The 18,476-nt window shown below is 40.3% G+C and overlaps 3 protein-coding genes across 5 annotated transcripts; 2 read left to right on the top strand and 1 right to left on the bottom strand.

The window, feature by feature from the left end:
• The first annotated feature begins 3,526 nt into the window (after positions 1 to 3,526).
• LOC133744803 (uncharacterized) lies at positions 3,527 to 5,527 on the top strand. The gene is made up of 2 exons (XM_062172844.1): positions 3,527 to 3,654; positions 3,823 to 5,527. The coding sequence occupies exons 1-2, from the start codon at positions 3,527 to 3,529 to the stop codon at positions 5,363 to 5,365; spliced, it is 1,671 nt and encodes a 556-aa protein (XP_062028828.1). The 3' UTR covers positions 5,366 to 5,527.
• Positions 5,528 to 6,259: 732 nt separating this feature from the next.
• LOC133743409 (RGG repeats nuclear RNA binding protein A) lies at positions 6,260 to 9,177 on the bottom strand. Of its 2 annotated transcripts, XM_062171343.1 has the most exons (7): positions 8,756 to 9,176; positions 8,100 to 8,433; positions 7,916 to 7,981; positions 7,665 to 7,794; positions 7,415 to 7,573; positions 7,287 to 7,343; positions 6,260 to 6,683 (listed from the first exon to the last, which is right to left on the bottom strand). In XM_062171343.1, the coding sequence occupies exons 1-7, from the start codon at positions 8,937 to 8,939 to the stop codon at positions 6,492 to 6,494; spliced, it is 1,122 nt and encodes a 373-aa protein (XP_062027327.1). In that variant the 5' UTR covers positions 8,940 to 9,176; the 3' UTR covers positions 6,260 to 6,491. The 2 variants fall into 2 exon arrangements, with proteins under 2 accessions (XP_062027327.1, XP_062027328.1); XM_062171344.1 differs by lacking the exon at positions 7,916 to 7,981 and having other exon boundaries at positions 8,756 to 9,177.
• Positions 9,178 to 12,370: 3,193 nt separating this feature from the next.
• Positions 12,371 to 14,904, top strand: LOC133743941 (uncharacterized). 2 transcript variants are annotated; one of them, XM_062172029.1, is made up of 3 exons: positions 12,371 to 12,456; positions 12,542 to 12,716; positions 14,587 to 14,904. In XM_062172029.1, exons 2-3 carry the CDS (start codon positions 12,631 to 12,633, stop codon positions 14,792 to 14,794), a joined length of 294 nt encoding a protein of 97 aa, XP_062028013.1. In that variant the 5' UTR covers positions 12,371 to 12,456; positions 12,542 to 12,630; the 3' UTR covers positions 14,795 to 14,904. The 2 variants fall into 2 exon arrangements, with proteins under 2 accessions (XP_062028013.1, XP_062028012.1); XM_062172028.1 differs by having other exon boundaries at positions 12,399 to 12,716.
• Positions 14,905 to 18,476: the final 3,572 nt, after the last annotated feature.

An 18,476-nucleotide genomic window follows, 5' to 3' on the forward strand; every position in this document is an offset into this window, starting at 1 on the left:
GCATATCATCAACATATAAGAGCAAATAAATGAAGGTCCCATCATGTAGCTTGCGAAAGTAAACACATGGATCATAAAGACTCCTAGTGTACTTCTGACCAAACATAAATTTATCAAACCGCTTGTACCACTGTCTTGGAGACTGTTTCAAACCATACAATGATTTATGCAGTTTGCAAACCAATTTTTCCTTACCAGCAACTTTGAAACCATCTGGTTGAGTCATATAGATCTCTTCTTTCAATTCACCATGTAAAAATGCAGTTTTGACATCAAGTTGTGCTAACTCAAGATCAAACTGTGCAACCAAGGCTAAAAGAATACGAATAGAAGAATGCTTCACAACAGGAGAGAATACCTCATTGTAGTCTATTCCTTCTTTTTGTGCATAGCCTTTAGCTACCAATCTAGCCTTGTACCGAGATCCTTCCTTTTTAGCAAATACCCATTTGCAGCCAATTGCTCTCTTCCCATGTGGTAACTGAACCAACTCCCAAGTCTTGTTCTTGTGAAGAGACTTCATCTCTTCATCCATTGCTTTTTCCCACTCTACACTATCCGCATGTATCACAGCTTCTTCATAGGTAGAAGGAATTTCTTCTTCAGTAATTGGAAGTGCATAAGTTACCATATCATTTAGCCAAGCTGGCTTTGGAGCATTTCTTTTTCCTTTTCTAAGTGCAATAGGTCCATGTTGCTGTGGAGACTCTTGAGCTTGAGCCTCTACTTCAATACTTGAATCTTCATTTGTTGAATCATCTGGCTCAACTGTAGGACTACCTGGATCAATTGGAGTTTCATCAACTTTTTCTTTAAACTCCACCTGCTTCAAACTCTCTATGGTCATCTCCTGTTTTTGAGAATCAGTCTGTTCACTCTGATTAACCATAACAGCCTCATCGAATGTCACATCTCTGCTTACAATAACTTTCCTCACATCTGGACACCAAAGCCTAAATCCCTTCACACCATCATTAAATCCCAAGAAAATAGCCTTCTTGGCTCTCGGATCAAGCTTGCTTTCCCTGACATGAAAATAAGCAGGACAACCAAAAATATGTAAGTAATGATAATCAGTAGCAGGTTTTCCAGACCATACCTCCATGGGCGTTTTACCCTCATTTGCAGCAGTAGGCAACCTGTTGATGAGATGGCCTGCATATGTAACTGCCTCAGCCCAAAACTCTTTGCCTAATCCAGCATTAGACAACATACATCGAACTTTCTCCAGTAAAGTACGATTCATGCGCTCTGCAACCCCATTCTGTTTTGGTGTCTCTCTAACTGTGAAGTGTCTCACAATGCCCTCATCTTGACATAACTTCAAAAATGGATCAGACTTGTATTCACCACCATTATCTGATCTGAGCCTCTTAATTTTTCGACCTGTCTGAGTCTCAATCATCTTCTTCCACTTCACAAATATATCTAAGACTTCATCTTTATGCTTCATGGTGTACACCCATACTCTTCTAGAGAAGTCATCAACAAAAGAGACATAGTAGTGTTTACCTCCCAAAGATGCAGTTTTGGTAGGTCCCCACACATCTGTGTGAACATAGTCTAGAGCACCTTTAGTCTGATGAACTGCAGTACCAAACTTCACTCTAGTCTGCTTTCCCAATACACAATGTTCACAAAATTCCAACTTGCAAGTCTTTGCACCCTTCAACAAACCTTGCTTCACTAATCCCTGCATTGCTTTCTCACCAGCATGTCCAAGACGCATATGCCATAATCTAGTAGTATCTGCATCATCTGTAGTCTCAGAAATTGCTGTTTCACTTGTCACTGTACTCCCTTGTAGAAAATACAAGTTTCTATCTCTAGTACCTTTCATCATCACAAGTGAACCTGACACAATTCTGGCAACTCCATTCTTCAATGTAACTGTGAGACCCTTTGATTCTAAAGTTCCCAAAGAGATAAGATTTTTCTTCAAGTTCGGAACATACCGAACATCTGTCAATTCTCTAACAACCCCATCATGCATTTTGAGACGAATTGTACCAATCCCTCTAGTTCTGCAAGGACTATCATCTCCCATCAAAACTACTCCACCATTTAGTTCTCTTAAAGTAGAGAACCATTCCTTGTTAGGACACATGTGGTGTGTACAACCCGAATCCAAAATCCATTTCTCAGAATAATCAAGTGCAGATGAGCTTGCCAAAGCAAAATCAATCTCATCCTCTTTAACATCATCAAAGGTAGATGAACAACTCAATGCAAAACCAAAATCATCATCATCTTCAGATTTTGCAACATTCACTTCAGAACCCTTCTTGTCTCTAGTCTTCAACTTGGGACAATCTTTCTTCCAATGCCCCTTTTGGCGACAAAAGGCACACTCATCTTTTGCAGGAAATTTGCCTCTTGACTTGGAACGAGAATTACCTCTTTTTCCACCAAACTTTCTTTCTCCAGATCTTCCTCTTACTACAAGTGCTTCACCTGTCACTTTCTGCAATTGCTTCTCCTTCTTTCGACACTCATTATTTATCAATGAATTACACACATCATCAAATTTCACAAATTCTTTTCCATGCAACAAAGTTGTAATCAAATGCTCATACTCGTCAGGGAGAGAATTTAGCAAACACAAAGCCTTATCCTCATCACTAATTTGCACATCTAAATTAGCCAAATCTGCAAGTATCTTATTGAAATCACTGATGTGTTCAGACATAGAAATACCTTGCCGATAATTGAATCGGAAAAGCCGCCTCTTCAGGTGAAACCGGTTTTCAGCACTCTTGGTCATGTATTGGTCTTCCAATTTCTTCCACAGAGCTTTTGCCGAAGTTTCCTTCATGATAAAGAACTTCATATCCTTTGCAAGACACAATCTGATAGAACCACAAGCCCACTTATTAATCTGCTTCCACTCCTTCTCACTCATATCTTCTGGTTTGTCTTCAAGAGCTATATCCAATTCTTGTTGACACAAGACATCCATCATCTCACACTGCCACATGCCAAAATTGTTTGTTCCATCGAACTTCTCAACTTCAAATTTGGCATTGCCAATTGATGGCCTAGTAGTCGACGATGAACCCGAACTCGAATTTTTCGTCATTGAATCCAATCAATACTCAACTCCCAAATTCAGAACCGAAGCTCTGATACCAGTTTGTTGTGCGGAAGCGTAACAAACAAGGTATTGATATGAATTCAACAGTAACAAACAAAGCAAAAACACCTAATAAACAAACCACAAAGAACACCAAGATTTATAGTGGTTCACTCAATCAGTGTGATTGAGCTACATCCACTTTCGGAGCCGGCAAGATATTCCACTATGATCAATTTGGAGAAACATACAATTAGAGTTTATGAACAACTCTCACTACCCAAATCCCCAATACACCCAAACCTATTAACTCTCCTTTGATTCAAATAGAGAAGAAGAAGAATTCTTACTTCTCATATACAATACATAGCAACACCAACAACTAAGCTTAAGAAGCTTCAACTATGGAATTGCAAAGTCTCCAAAAGGAGAGGAAAGACAGAGTATTCAAGGATGGCTATCAATTATGTTTCTCTCCTTACTTCAGTTGTTGCCGATGTGGGGATTCAATACAAAGAAACTAAACTACAGCAGCTCTATCTCTCTCTCGCTCCAAGAGAAAGATTAGGAACAAAGGAAAAGTTGCAAACATTTCACTTTTCACTTTTCCTTTTTCCTTTCTTCTTTTCCATGTTTTCTGCCGCAGAAAACATGCCTCCATGTTTTCTTTTGCTACCTTTTTCCTTTTGCAACTGGCCCATCAATCTCCCACTTTCTTCTTCTTTCAGCTGCTATGTCTTCAAGTGAAGACAACATCAACAAAAGAAACTCTCCCGCCGCCGTAGAGGTTCAAAATCTCCGTCACGTTCAAGTTCTAGCTCAAGTTCTGGCTCAAGTTCTAGGTCATACTCAAGAGATAGAGATAGCAACTGTACGTCTCGATCAAGAACACGATCTCCGTCGCCCCCGCAGCGGCGGAGGCCAGGTTTTAAGTCGAGAACCAACGAAAGGAAGAGGCTGAGTTACACCACCCGGAAGGAGCCGAGGGAGGAGAGGGTGGTGAAGGCGACGGAGAGGACAAACTCGGAAAAGGAAAAGGCAAGTGTTTTGAGAAAACAGAAATTCACTGACATGGCAAACAAGGCCGTCTCGAGATACGATCGCGACCCGGATTACCGGTTCCTCCACGAGCGCGTCTCGGATCTCTTTGCCGCTTGCTTGAAATCCGACCTCGAAAATCTCAACTCTAATGAGCTCAACAACATCAGCCTCGCCGCCAAGTGGTGCCCTTCGCTCGAATCGTCTTTTGATCGCGCCACTCTCCTCTGCGAAAGGATTGCAAAGAAGGTTTTCCCGCGCGAGTCGTGTCCGGAATACGACGGCGTTTTGGAGCAGCATTATGCTTACAGAGTCCGGGACCGGCTGAGGAAGGAAGTGCTTGTTCCTTTAAGGAAGGCTCTGGAGTTACCGGAGGTTTATATAGGGGCACGAAAATGGAGGTCCCTTCCTTACAATAGGGTCCCCTCCGTGGCCATGAAGCTTTACAAGGAAACGTTTTTTAAGCACGACCTTGTGAGGTTTTCGAAGTATTTGGTTGATGCAAAGGCCGGGAAGACCACCATTGCTGCTGGTGCTCTGCTGCCGCACGAGATCATTGCCTCGAATTCAAGAGGCAGTGATGGCGTGGCGGAGCTTCAGTGGAAGAGGATGGTGGAGGATTTGGTGAAGAAGGGGCAGCTGAAGAACTGCTTGGCTGTGTGTGACGTGTCAGGCAGCATGGAGGGGCTTCCTAGGGATGTGAGTGTGGCCTTGGGGCTTTTGGTTTCGGAATTAAGCCAAAAGCCGTGGAAAGGGAAGGTCATCACTTTTAGTGAGAAGCCTGAGCTGCATTTGATTGAAGGTGAAGATTTGAAGTCAAAGTGTAAGTTTATGAGGTCAATGGACTCGGGGTTCAACACCGATTTTCAAAAGGTGTTTGATCTGATACTTAGAGTGGCTGTAAAGGGGAACTTGAAGCCTGAGGATATGATAAAGAGGGTGTTTGTGTTTAGTGACATGGAGTTTGACGAGGCTAATCATGAGAGTACTTGGGAGACGGATTATGAGGCGATTCAGAGGAGGTTCAAGAGGAATGGTTATGGGAATGTGGTGCCTCAGATTGTGTTTTGGAATCTGAGGCACTCTATGTCTACGCCGGTGACGGAGAAGCAACCTGGGGTGGCAATGTTGAGTGGCTTTTCAAAGAATTTGTTGAAGTTGTTCTTGGATAATGATGGGGAAGTTAGCCCGGATATGGCCATGGAGTTGGCCATCTCCGGCGATGAGTATCAGAAGCTGGCCGTGGTCGACTGATAGGTTATGTGGAGAATCAGTTAGGAGTTGTATAGATCAAGTGTCTCAAGTTGCTGGATCCTTTATAAAGTATAACAAGAGAAAGAAGTGTTATAGTTTCAATTAAACCTGGTAGTTAATTTCCATGTTGACATTTTGTGAAATGAAATGAAAATTGATAAATTTGGCCCTTTTTTCTTTTTTCGTCAAATATAAATCTGGTTCTGTCTGTTGATTTCTGCAATTTGGCTTCAACCATCTTTGGTAGATTATGTTAAAATTTACAGAAAAGTTATAAGGTCCCAAATGGTAAGATATCCTCTTGGGGTTAACAATCTTCTAATGAAATGGTGGGCTTTGATAAGCAATTAAGAATATCACCATTTTAGCTAAATCCTTTTGTATTGTTTTGTTCGCTTTACCCTTTTGATTTGTTTAGATTGCTTTTGCTTGTTTTCTTCCCACCTCACTGTAATCCAAGTAAAATGCCTGACTGGGTTTACTAAGGATATGCGAACGTTTTTTTATGGTCAGTGGACAAGCATATAGTTCCAGAAACTCGTAAGGGCGCCTATAAGCACCACCTAAATGATAGCTTTGCCGAATCTTCTTGCACTGAAAAAGATTGTGCTCACAGCACAATAACATCCACCGGACAAGCAGCTTTCCAGCTTATATGCTTTCAAACCCTAAATAGCTCATGTTGGTCAGGTATCAAAGACCAAACAGAAATGGTAAAGTTCGGCAGTTGGGACAAGTTTACACACGGCAATTCGGTACAAGTTTACACACAACCACCCTAATTTCAAAGACTCAAGATTCATATTCAGTTTCTAAACTGATCTTATTCATAGAAAAAATCAGCACAGAACCTGCTATAAGATGCCTACCTAGACATTACAGATGCAACAAAAGTGGATTTCAAAAGCAGTGATTCTCTATTCCAACTCAAAACTGATGCATGATCCATTCGTCCATGACATAAAATGTACACTCAAAAAGCACAGATAATAAAGATAGTTCTTAAGATAAAAAAAAAATAAAAATAGTAATAATTCCTGTGGATAGCCTGCCACTCACTAATCATATCACATTAATCCCCAAATGGACAAATAACAAAAGAGCTGGAAGGAGATGAGCGGGGCTCTCATTTGCCACCAAGGGATGGGAAGTGGCCAGGATCTGCAATGGGCGGTGCTTGCACATTGCTCGAGTAACCTCCATGTCCTCCACTGTTTCCGCCTCTTGAACCACGGCCTCCACGGCCCCGATTACGACCACCATAGAACCTCTGGTTCTCCCCTTCAGCAGGCTTCAGGAATTCATTTATGCTAACAGACTACAAAAAAATATCAAGCACACAGTCAACAATCTCATTTTAGCAATAACTCCTATGATTATAAAAGACGATTTTTATAAATTCATGATACAAATCAACCTTATATCCAATAACAGTGAAATATATTTAAATGCCCTCAGATCTCATAGCTTAAACGGTCATTCACGGTTTAAAGAGTGGAATTCATCAAAAGCCTTGACACTCCATCACACTGTGCAAGTGTTTGTAATGTGTATGAGTTTGAGCATGAGAAAGAGGGAGAAAGCAAGCGGAGGAAGAGAGATAGAGGGGGGAGGGAGGGAGGGAGAGAGAGAGAGAGAGAGAGAGAGAGAGAGAGAGGTGGTGAAGAGCAAGGCAAATGAATAAATAACCACCCATACCGCTCCTTAAATTTGGATTCCATCACTGGGCATTTAAAATAAAACAGAATAGAAAGTAATTTGTGAAAGAGAAACCGCCGGCAACCAAGCAACTAAAATTTTCATCTAACGAATCTTAAGAAAACTATGTTAGCAATCATAATTGAGCAACAAAACCAATAAAAAACCAAAATATGATCAATAAACAGTTGCACGACTAATCTGATTAGTAAAGAAAAGATACCTTCTTGGCTCTCTCCTCCTTCTCAGCAGCTTCCTTGCGTTTATCCTTTTCAGAACCCTGAAATGCAGAGTTAATACACGTCCTTGCATAAAATGAATTATTATAAGTATAAAGTGCAAGGTAATCACCAGCTTGATAAAAATTTCATCATTTGTCTTCTTGCTTGAGAGCTGCTGCATAGACTTCAACTCTTTGTCCAAGTCAACCTTTCTCTCCTCAGTCTTAAGTGCAGCCAGAGCCTTCCTCTTCTCTTCAAGAACCTTCTCATACTCTTCCAGAGTCATCTCCTACAATAATAAAGTAAAAACATAGTTATGTGACAAAATGACCAGGAAATTCAATCTGATCATATCAACCATGTCATAACAGTAAAATTACCTTTTCCTCAGGCTCCTTCTCTTCTGGCTCTTCCACAGGATTCTCCTTGCTGGCATCAGCAGCCTCATTCTCTCCCAACTGCTTCTCAGCACCAACATCCTTCTCAACTTCAGTGCCAGCCTCTATCTCCCTAAATTTTACAAAAATAATTACTCATGAGCTTATACCAGAACAAAGATAAAATAAATGTGCCATCATTCCAAAGATATCTAGCTTGGAACCGAGCTAGGAATCACATCACAATTACTTACGAAGCAATTTCATCAGTGGGAGTTCCCCAATTCCCACGACCAGCTCCATCACGTTTAAAGTTAGCTCTGATATCACACATACGATTAATAACTAACCCAATAGCAAAAAAAAAAAATATTGAAAAGATGACCATTACAAACAGATGAAATGATGCATGTACTAATAGAATGAAGAAATACTGACCCACGTCCAGTGCCACTGTGACGGTCAAATGTCCTCCGAGGACGCTCCCCTTCTGCATCCTCTCCATTGCTAAAGCCACCACGGCGTCCACCACGGAAGGAACCACGAGGTGCCCCGTAGCCACCACGCCTTTCAGAAACATCCCTATCCCCCTCTTCGGGTTTGCTGTACCCTCCACCCGAGAAACCATTGGTGTTCTCATCGCTGCCACGATCCCGATTATATCCACCACCACGTCCACGACCACCATACCCACGGCCCTCACCATATCCACGGCCCTCACCACCAAACCCTCGGCCGCCACCACGGCCACCTCCACGCCCACCTTCCCTCACTGCAATGATATGAAAACAAAATCTTAGAAACCCATAATCTACAACATAAATACGCAATCAATTCAATAGATTACAAAGCGCCCATAAATCATAAATGTCTGCAGACCAAAAGCATTTGTTCTCTACTAATAAGAATACAGATGCGACTAATATCAAGAGGGTTTATGGACAGCCTCGCATTGACAAATACTCCTCTGGACAACTTGACATCAAAATCTTTATCTATCCGATTCAAATCTCAGCAAATAGCCATAAAATCAAAACAACCACACTCCATCTTCAAACACAAAAGAGAAGCCAAGAAATGAATTGAATAGTTACCAGCTTGAGCAGGAGGGAGAGGCTTGGAGGGGAGCTTGGCGGACTTAGCCGGCTGAACAGCTTGGGCCGGGGCACCCTTCTTGGGCTGGGCGGCGGCGGCAGGAGCCACCACCTTAGCAGCGAGTTGACTTACGTCATCGTTGTCGTCATCGCCCAACAGATCGAAAGGGTTCGCGGTTGCCATTTCTTCAAAGCTCCGACGAAAACCGACACCGCCCAAAAACACTCACCGACTTCGAAAAGCAACCACGAAACCCTTCACAGATTGATGGAGTCCATGGAACCCTAATTAGATTGAGAAAGGATTTTGATTGATTGATTGGGAGCGAAAGAAGTCTAGAGAGAGAGAGAGAGAGAGGAGAAATTTTGGAGAGAGTGTGTGGTGGCTACTGAAAACCCTAAACTGGATGCGGCAGTGAGATATAGGAGTGGCGAACCCAATCTTAAAAACCCTAATGGGCCGCGGTAGAGTGCGGCCGGGTGTTGCGTGATGGGACACGTGTTCGGTGTGGATACGATGGTGGGCGGGCGAGTTGTCTTGTTCGGCTGGTTTGGACATTAGATAGGGGCCGGGAGACGGGCCCAATGACCGATGTCTAGTTTCAACATGGGAGAATTCTCATGGACTTGAGTTGGGAGTGTGGATAGGCTGCAGTTTTCTTTTCTTTTTTTCTTCATATCTTTATTTTGTTTTGTTTTTTTTATCTTTTAGATCTGATTCAATTCAAACATCAATTCATCAAACAATGTATTTTTAATCTGATTTCTTAAAAAAAAAAAAAAAAAGTGTAAGTGTTAAATTTTGATTTATTCGTAATCCAGTACTATTTGGTTTAGTTGCATTAATCTCTCATTTATAAGTGGGATATCGTGAGTAAAAACTAATTGTTGTGCTTTATTACTTTATGTAATAAAAAAAAAGTATGCGTATTTACTTTTACATAATATATTTTGTTTATTATCTTTAGGCTAGTTTAAAGATTTAAATTCTAAAATAGTATTTTTGAAAAAATGTATTGGATCTCAGGGTAGTGTCTCCACCATGATATTATTGATTAAACCTTCATAAACCGGGGGAGGTTTGGTCCTAAACCCCACATAGAACTGTAGAAGTATTACAGTCCTTGAAAAGAACATCTTGAATGATCTCAAGAGCCCCATCTAATCATACATACTCCCTATTAGAATTACTAGCAAGGTGAGCTAAGCGATGAGCTACACTATTTACTTCTCGTAACACATGATGAACACTAGTTCCCTCAATATTACTCATAAGAGCCTTAATATCAGCTATGATGCAACCAATTAAGGAAAGATCCTCCTCCTCTTTGTGAAAGTTGCCACAAGCATTGAACAATCCAGGCTTGCTCATCTAAGGAATTGTGAGGGACAAGTGCATCTCAACCACATGTATTAAATATAAAAGCAGAAATTATAACAATTTAAAACTGTGCATTTATTTTCAGCCGTCAGATTCACTTGTCCCTCACAATCCCTTAAAAACTGTCCCTTAGGTGAGCAGGCCTTTTGAACAATCACTCTCAATGTCAAAGTGATGCCACCAATTCTGTTGTGCAAAGAGTAAACCAGCTCGGAGTGCCACAGCTTCTGCTTGCAAAGCTGAGCCACCACCCCTCTCAAATTTACTCAGGGCACTCATACATGCTAAAATAGTTTAAGAAAACATGATTTATTGGTTAACTCAAGTAGTTTTAGTATGCATGTAGAATCAATCTGTATATACACTTTCACCCAAATTTCTAAAGTGCTTGCATAGTTGGGAATCTCATTGGTTGCCTGATGTTAAACTTGGCTCGCAATTTGCCGATAGAGCTAGAGTATTGAAACAAGATCTTGGATGATGAGGGTGGGGAAGATAAGGAGAATGGTTTTATCCGTATTGTATAGGAGGACATAAAAATGAAAACTAACAGCATAAGTGGAAGATAAGACGAAAGAAAAAAAAAAAAAAAGGAAAAAGAAGATTTGATGTTGAAGATAGGGTGATTATGAATTCATTAAGGAGCAATTAAGATATTTCGCTTGTCATATTGTAATTATTTTAGAGAATAAAGTTAAAAACCAGCATAACCAACATATGGTTCGGATGTTGTTAAACTTATTCTGTCGGTGAGATGTGGTTTTTTCATTGGTTAATCCAACTAATATTGTGAAGGTCACGTGTTCAAATCGAGTGGGATGAAGTTAACACACACATACACAAAAGAAAAAAGTTGTAACTAAAAAAAAAGTGTTTGAACAGAGGGATACAGTCGAGGATAAAAAAAAAAAAAAAACTAGCTCTCTCTAAATGGTGGCTCACCACTTTGGAGGTTTGCTTATTCGCCTCTACCAGCGACAACCCTCTTAGGGAGTTTGACTCGTTGCTCTAATTAGCGGCAACCTTTTGGGGTTGGCTCAGTGACTATTGACGGCCAAATCTTGGATTTGGTTTGTTGCCCCACAACGACAACTCTCATCGTCTTATCCATTTTGATCTTGGTATCGCGACGCTTCTAGTACGAGATGATTACAATAAGATTGACTATAGTGACCTCTGCAACGCTGTGGAGACAAAAGGGCAGTGGGTACTCTTGGATTTGATTAGATTAAGGTCGTGTAAAGCTAATTTTCAAAGAAGAGATCGACGGTTAGCGACATAGGCTGATCGCAAAGTGTGTAAGTAGTAGTTTGGTGACCTAATCCGGGTTTCAGGAAGTGCTACATTGGGCTGTTGGAAGGGTCGGCAGCCGAAGTTGGATTGTCAACTGATGCTGATGGGTATCATGTTTGGGTTTTCTAGGCGGTTTATTTTTTTCTTGGGCTAGGGTTGAGACTCTTGGGCCCAACTTTTGGTCTGAAAGGAAGTGGATTGTCCAATGGATTTGGGCCTAATGATTAGGTTAGTTTTTAACCTACATTCTATGAAGTGTTTTTACACTTAGTTAAGGAGAATCCTAGAGCACCACAATTGCGTGTATTGGTGAAGGATTTCTCAGCTAATTTTAATATTGTGTAAGAAGACTAGTCATAGTGTTGTAGGCTTACTAAACAAGTGAGCGTCATTTGTATTAGTGGATGATACTAAATTTTCCTTAATTACTTGGCCACTGATCTAGGGTGCAAGTATATAAAGATCTATTGGGATTAATGAAATCTATTATTCTTGTCAAAAAAAAAGAAATTGTAAAAGTAAAATAGCCAAATTGCCCATTACTTTTCTCATGTATGGGAATCTGTTCCTTGACTTTTCATTTTTGATAAGCTACACACTCACACCCTCAATATTATAATTTTTGCCGATTTACGCTCTATTGTCAATTTGCTATTATTATTATTTTTTTCATGAAACTCAACTTAAATGCTAAAAACAACAAAGGTATTTTCTTTTTTTCCCCCTTGATGTATTATTTGGACATGTTCCAAATATTTTATTGATGATGTGAAATTATTAAACAAAACAAAAAAAAAAGTGTTCGTTTAGAAACTTTGAAATTAGCCATACATACTAGGCACGTCTCCATTTAACAAAAATTTTGACCCTGGTGAATTATTTGGCAAAAATTAGAGTGTATAAAAGTCAAGATGCAAATTGAATAGTAATTAGCAGCCTATAAATAAAGCGCGCTAAAAAATAATGAAAAAGATATACTCTAGTCGAAGTCCCCCAGTTCCCAGAAAGAGCAGTTGCCATCGGTGAGGTGATGACCATGTTTCAATTTTTATTGACAAAGCCAGTTAAGCAATCCCTCTACATCTCAGCATCTCTAATACTTGTAATTGTAGTCCCTCTGTATCTCTCCCTCAATTCCACAGCACCAGGACCAAAAGAAACCAGTTCCTCCGGGTCTGAAGAAAAAAGTCAAGAAACCCCAATGGCCACCAACACATTTGGAGTCAAGGTTGAAAAGAATCCAACTCAATCCCAACTGACTGAGCTTGGAGTCACCACATGGCCAAAGTATGAATCTTTACCTTTACTTTTTCATCTTGAGTTGAAAAGGTTCAACTTTTATGTTTGTGATTACAACAAATCTTTGTTAATTTCTAATATTTTGGATGATGGGTTTGCTTAGTTTTGACTAGTATGAAATTGGTTATGGTTTTTGGAGGTAGATATTGAAAGTCATCTCTCACTGGTGGTGTTTGTTGCTAATTAGGATGATGATTGCTTGGTTCGACTAGGGTGAAAGTGCTTATGGTATTTGCAGAGGTCCTTCAATTACTGGGTAGAGCTTTTGTGTCTAATACTTTGAGATGGTGGGTATGCTTGGTTGGACTAGTGTGATAATGTTATGGTTTATGGGGATAGTTATGAAAAGTCAGATCCTTCAATTTCTGGGTGGATATATTTTCTAATATTTTGGGTGGTACATATGCTTGATTTGACAAAATCCTTATGATAGTTGATGAACATCGGATCCTTCAACTACTGAGTAGAGTACCAGAGTTTTTGTTTCTATAATTTTGGGTGATTGAGTTTGCTTGGTTTGGCTACTGTAAATTTTGGAGACAGAGAAAATCAGAGGTCCAGTGACAGGGTAGAGTTTCTGTTTCTAATATTTGGGATGATAGGTATGCTTGATTCGACTAGTGTTGAAATGCTTATGGTTTTTCGAGATGGTTATTGAAGTTCAGATCCTTGAGTTACTGGTAGAGCTTTTGTTTGTGCTATTTTGGATGATGGGTATGCTTGGTTTGACTAGTGTGAAAATTCTTATGGTTATTGGTGATAGTTATAGAATTTCAGACCCTTCCATTACTGCTTAGAGATTTTGTTAGTTCATTTTTCTTTCATACTGTTCTGGATGAAAAAGTTGTAAAGCGATGGTGATAAAGAAACTAATGATAGATGAAGAAATGGAGGCTGTCTATAGCTTGTGGAGAGGAGAATCAAAGTTACATTATAGCCTACCTCATTAACTTACACTCTTTTATCAAAAGCATGGAGAGTAGTGATGTAGAATAAGATTAAGCCTTAACGTCAAGAGAAAATCCAGTTCTCTCAGTACTTTACAATTCATTTTGCATTTATTTCAACTAAGCTTGGTCTTTCACATCAGGTTAAGGTAACCTGGTAACCTTCCCTAAATGTGGTAGATTCATGGTCCTCGGCCAACAGTGGATTGAAGTTGAAGAATATAGGATGATATTGTAATTCTCTTCGAAGCCACACAGTGGTGAGGCTCGAATTTCATGACGAGTTATCTTGCTAATCCTGTAACTATTTCAATATGGATTGCACCTTGAGGAGGTGCTGTCCCAACTCTTGTTCTCAATGTGGAAGAAAACTTGTTTCACTTGTTTAACAAAACTGGTTAATTTTAGCTTTTCTGCTGTATGTTTTTCTTAGATAAAAATTCTTATTCTCCTCTTGAGAAAAGATACTGCAGGAAGTCACGACTTTGTGTTTATTATTATAACTGAAAAGGAATGAGTTCCAGTACTTTCATATGTTGAATTTGTATGCCTTTTGTGGCTCTCCCTGTGAATCTGATCCTCTCATGTAGTATGACGTGTAAGTATGCTTAAATTGCAGCTGCTGCAGCATATTTAGCTTGTATTACATCTGCCTATGTGGTGTTATTTATTTTTGTTGATTCTTCCTTCAGTACTTTTATACTCACCAATAGTCTGCATTAGATTGGTATTAGTGTCAGAGTTTACTCACATCTGATTGAAGATTATCTACTTACCATTGCCTATTAGATTCATCCATCTAACTGGGTATTTTGTTTTATATATATGAAAAGGTTCCCTGTACTGTTCTTAGATTATTTTGTAGAACCTGTTAGCCTTTTGCAATGATCCAATTGCGAATTCATGACCAGGTGGGAGTGTGGTCCAAGCAAATTCCCATGGAGTTTCACTGCTACAGAGACTATGTATCTGCTAAAGGGGAAGGTGAATGTACAAGTTGACGGGCATGAAGGATCTTTTGAGATTGGGGCTGGTGATTTGGTTGTGTTCCCTAAAGGAATGAAGGTCACCTGGGATGTCATTGAAGGCGTGAACAAGCATTATAGCTTGGAGAAGTAAGCATGCGATGTATCAAATGTATGGTACTATTAGCATCTATGATTTTCAAGTACAATGTTGACAAATCATTCCAATCCAAGTACAAACAAGCAACTGTCTGTTTCATTTGAGTTCTGCATCAGAATGTATCTTGTAGTTGTACAAAAATTTGCCCCCCTTCCCCCCCCCCCCCGGGTATCCTCTTTTAACTTTTGTTCTAAGCCTGTTGATCCTTGTGTTTATTTAATTTCCTGACAGCATTCCTTCAATTTTTTTTTTCCAACTTTTTGGCGACTAGCCGGATGCCCGGATATTAGAGGGAAGCTCCTAGTTTCGACTAAAATGCGTAAACGCTTGCCTGTATTATTGTATGAGGTGAAAAGAAGGAATTCAGGAAGTGAATTAATTTTGGTCCAATCGCATAGCTCAATTAGTTTGGTATGTCACTAATCCTTACGTTATAATCAAATAAAAACAAGTATGAATCCTTACCTCTACGTTTTCTCATATTTTCTTCCAAGTTTATATTGTGATGATAACAAATCAATACTTTGGTTTGATTAGTGAGAAAATGCTTATGGTTTTTGGAGACATTTATAGAAAAATTGAAATCCGATCCTTCAAATTACTTGGTCGAGTTTTGTTTTGTTTCTTTCTTCTTACTTTTCTGGATGAGAAACTAGCTTCTGGAAAGGAGTATCAATGTTACATTTGCGTATCTTACCAAGTCATTTTTTTTCTTAAAATCATCATCATTGAAAAATGACGAGAGCTCTCCTCTCTCTCGCTTGGCGGCGGCAGACCCTAGTTCTAGGGTTTTGCTCGTTGAATTTTAATGCCTCCGATGATTTTCCTACTCCTCGTGAAGCATGTCTGTCGCCCTCCTCGAGGTCGTTCTTCCTCTCTGTTCAACCTATGGGTAGTGGCATTCGTTCCATGTTGAATTGCCTTTCGAATTGCGGCGGTGTTCGAGGGGAGTCTGGTCTGGGTTGAAAATCTCTCGTCGGAGGAGGCTTTTCTCAGATCTGGGTTTGAGTGAGGCGATTCACATTTGGGACCCTGGACCTGTCTCTTCTATTTTTCGGGGCAGAAAGAGTTGCCCTGATGGTTCCGGAGACGGAGGAGGACGACGACTGAAGGCTTTCGTCGTTGGCGGGAGGTTGGATCCGATCCGACTTGGTAGGTTTGTCTGGGCTCGTGGATTTCGGCGAATGGCCTCGGAGTGGTGTGCTCTGTCATTCCGGCGGGCCGCTCGTTCTTCTGGCAGTGGACGTCTCTCTTCCTCCGGAGATTCAGCAGCGCGGGTCGGGTGGCGCCGGCGAAAGAATGGGATCATGGGCTTGCGAGGCTTGGGTGCCCAAAGTAAGTTCAATTGGGCCTGGGTCTGGGCTTGTTGGTGGGGCTCTACAAGTGAGTGGGCTTTCTCTAGGCCTACGCACTCGTGGGCTCGTGTTTGGGACCCAGGGGGTTGGTGCTGCTTAATCTGGGCTCTAGTTCAATTTTGGATTGGAGCCTCGGTTTCATGGTTCTTGTTCTTGAGAGTTCGATTGCTAACGTCCGAGTTTTTGACACCCTTGGTCGCCTTCGTTCTCTCGGGAGCCTCACCTTGCTCTCTTGAGGTGTATCTCCCAAGCTATGGTTACGATCCTGGTTACGGTTACTACTACAGTTTCGCTGCTGAATTGATATATGCAGTGCAGTTCTTGGCTTTTCGGCTTCTAGTCATGTTCGAAACGCATTTAGTCATACCCTGGTTACTTTTCAACATTAGATGCGCTTGTGCATCCTGTTTTGGTTCATTGCCATGTACTTTTAGTTTCACTTAATAAAGTTTGTCGTCTTCCTCTCAAAAAAAAAAGTCATTTTTTTTCTTTCTTTTATCACTGCCATGAAGACAAGGAGCGAATTCAATTACAACTGAGCACTAACCCCAATGAAATTCCACTTCTCATAATCCTGCTTAAAGTCTGTTATGTTTTAATCTGTGATTTCATTTTTTCCCCTTTCAAAAGATATTGGTGATTCATTCATTCAGGAAGAACGGATTACATCACTGTCAAAAATAGGCACAACCAACTAGGCATCAAATAATCTGAAACACAACCTATACTCCATCCATAAGAATGAAAGGCAACCACTTGAGCAGCCCTATAACGAGGGATGTGAGAAAATGTCATAGCATGAAATTCGTTTTGCAGTGGCTTGAATGTCGTAGACCAGAGCTTCCAATGCTGCATCACCCTGTGGATCTAACCCTGCAAGTGATATATCAATCACAAGCTTGCTGACCTTGAAATCAATTCAGGAGTCAATTATAGGTGCTTTAGCTTCTCTGGTTTGTTCTCCACCATTGGATTAGATTCCTTAGGTGACCAGGAGAATGCTACATATCCGTAAATTCCTTGGATTAATATTTAGAGAATAAATTGACAGATTGAATTGGATCACATAGGATGGTATTGAATTTCTCTAGGAAGCTACGGAGTGGTGATCTTTTGGTTGATGAGGTAAAATGCTAAGGCTACAACTATCTGAATTTAGTTAGCGCTCTGATGATGACACACTTCTTTACTGTATCCCAACTGTAGTTCAATTTATATGCATGTTCGTATAGATGTTGTTTAGAGGCATTCTTCTTGATTGTTTTCAAGAGGCTGTTATTCTTTTGCAATGTAAATTGTGAATTCATTAACAGGTGGGGATGTGGTCCAAGAAAATTTCCATGGACTGTCACAGCCACGTACAGAGGCTATATATCTACTAAAGGGAAGGTGAATGTGATTGTTGACGGACATGAAGGATCTTTTGAAATTGGGCTGGTGATTTGGTTGTGTTCCCTAAAGGAATGAAGGTCACTTGGGATGCCACTGAAACTGTGAAGAAGTAAGCACTATTATATCTTGTAGAGGTAATAGACCTTATATTGTAATTGCTATTGGTTATTGATGGATAGTACTACTTTTCTTTTACCTTCAACAGTCTGGTATATCTGGTGTGAGTCTACTTTTCTTTTACCTTATATGTTATGCTTCCTTGCAATGCCTTGACTGCACCTGTGAGTTTTTGAGGTCATAGAAGACATGTGGAGATCCGCTATGGTTTAATTCTTATAAAGTTAAAGGAAAGATAAGCTTTGAATCAATAGTGAGTTCTGCATCATCAAATATGTCTTGTAGTTTGCCGAAATTATGGACTCACACTGGTAATCAATTCCTCCCCATTTGAAAGGTGTTTTCATTGTGGCTGTGTACAATTGCCAAGATAATACGAGGGACTGGTTTCTTAGCATTGAAATTCCAGGTTAAGATGGGTGCAGATTTCATCTTTGATGGAATACTACTTATGACTGCTAACCACAAGTAAACCATAAGGGGTAAAAAGAAGGTTCATACGGGTGGTTTCTAAACACTATAGGTCATAGACGTAGGCTGAAGTTTGACGTTCTAGTTGTTTTGTTGTAGGAATGAAGAAGTTCAAGAACTATTGAGCTAATCATGTCTAAATCAAGATTTCAAAATTTTATTAAGATTAGGCATATCCTTTATTTTGATACTACTTTTCAGCTAGATTCTCTTATCCTAAACAGGATGCGAGTTTGGCAGTACTTGTGGTCCGGCATATTAAAGAGTTTCGTTGCCTTCAGCCCTTTCTCTTTTTAACCTGCTGCTGGAAACCTGAATTTCCATGGTCAGTTTGCTGCCCT

Source organism: Rosa rugosa, chromosome 4 (genome assembly GCF_958449725.1).
Source record: "Rosa rugosa chromosome 4, drRosRugo1.1, whole genome shotgun sequence".
Classification (NCBI taxonomy): Eukaryota; Viridiplantae; Streptophyta; class Magnoliopsida; order Rosales; family Rosaceae; genus Rosa; species Rosa rugosa.

What these genes read in the sequence shown, in the direction of transcription:
- LOC133743941 (XM_062172028.1), top strand. Translation starts at nt 12,460, where the DNA reads ATGACCATGTTTCAATTTTTATTGACAAAGCCAGTTAAGCAATCCCTC. An exon ending in GGAGTCACCACATGGCCAAA is followed by an intron (nt 12,717 to 14,586) that starts GTATGAATCTTT and finishes ATTCATGACCAG; the next exon opens with GTGGGAGTGTGGTCCAAGCA.
- LOC133744803 (XM_062172844.1), top strand. Translation starts at nt 3,527, where the DNA reads ATGGCTATCAATTATGTTTCTCTCCTTACTTCAGTTGTTGCCGATGTG. An exon ending in AGATTAGGAACAAAGGAAAA is followed by an intron (nt 3,655 to 3,822) that starts GTTGCAAACATT and finishes CTTCAAGTGAAG; the next exon opens with ACAACATCAACAAAAGAAAC.
- LOC133743409 (XM_062171343.1), bottom strand. Translation starts at nt 8,939, where the DNA reads ATGGCAACCGCGAACCCTTTCGATCTGTTGGGCGATGACGACAACGAT. An exon ending in AGAAGGAGCCTGAGGAAAAG is followed by an intron (nt 7,574 to 7,664) that starts GTAATTTTACTG and finishes TTATTATTGTAG; the next exon opens with GAGATGACTCTGGAAGAGTA. An exon ending in AGGAGGAGAGAGCCAAGAAG is followed by an intron (nt 6,684 to 7,286) that starts GTATCTTTTCTT and finishes ATTTTTTTGTAG; the next exon opens with TCTGTTAGCATAAATGAATT.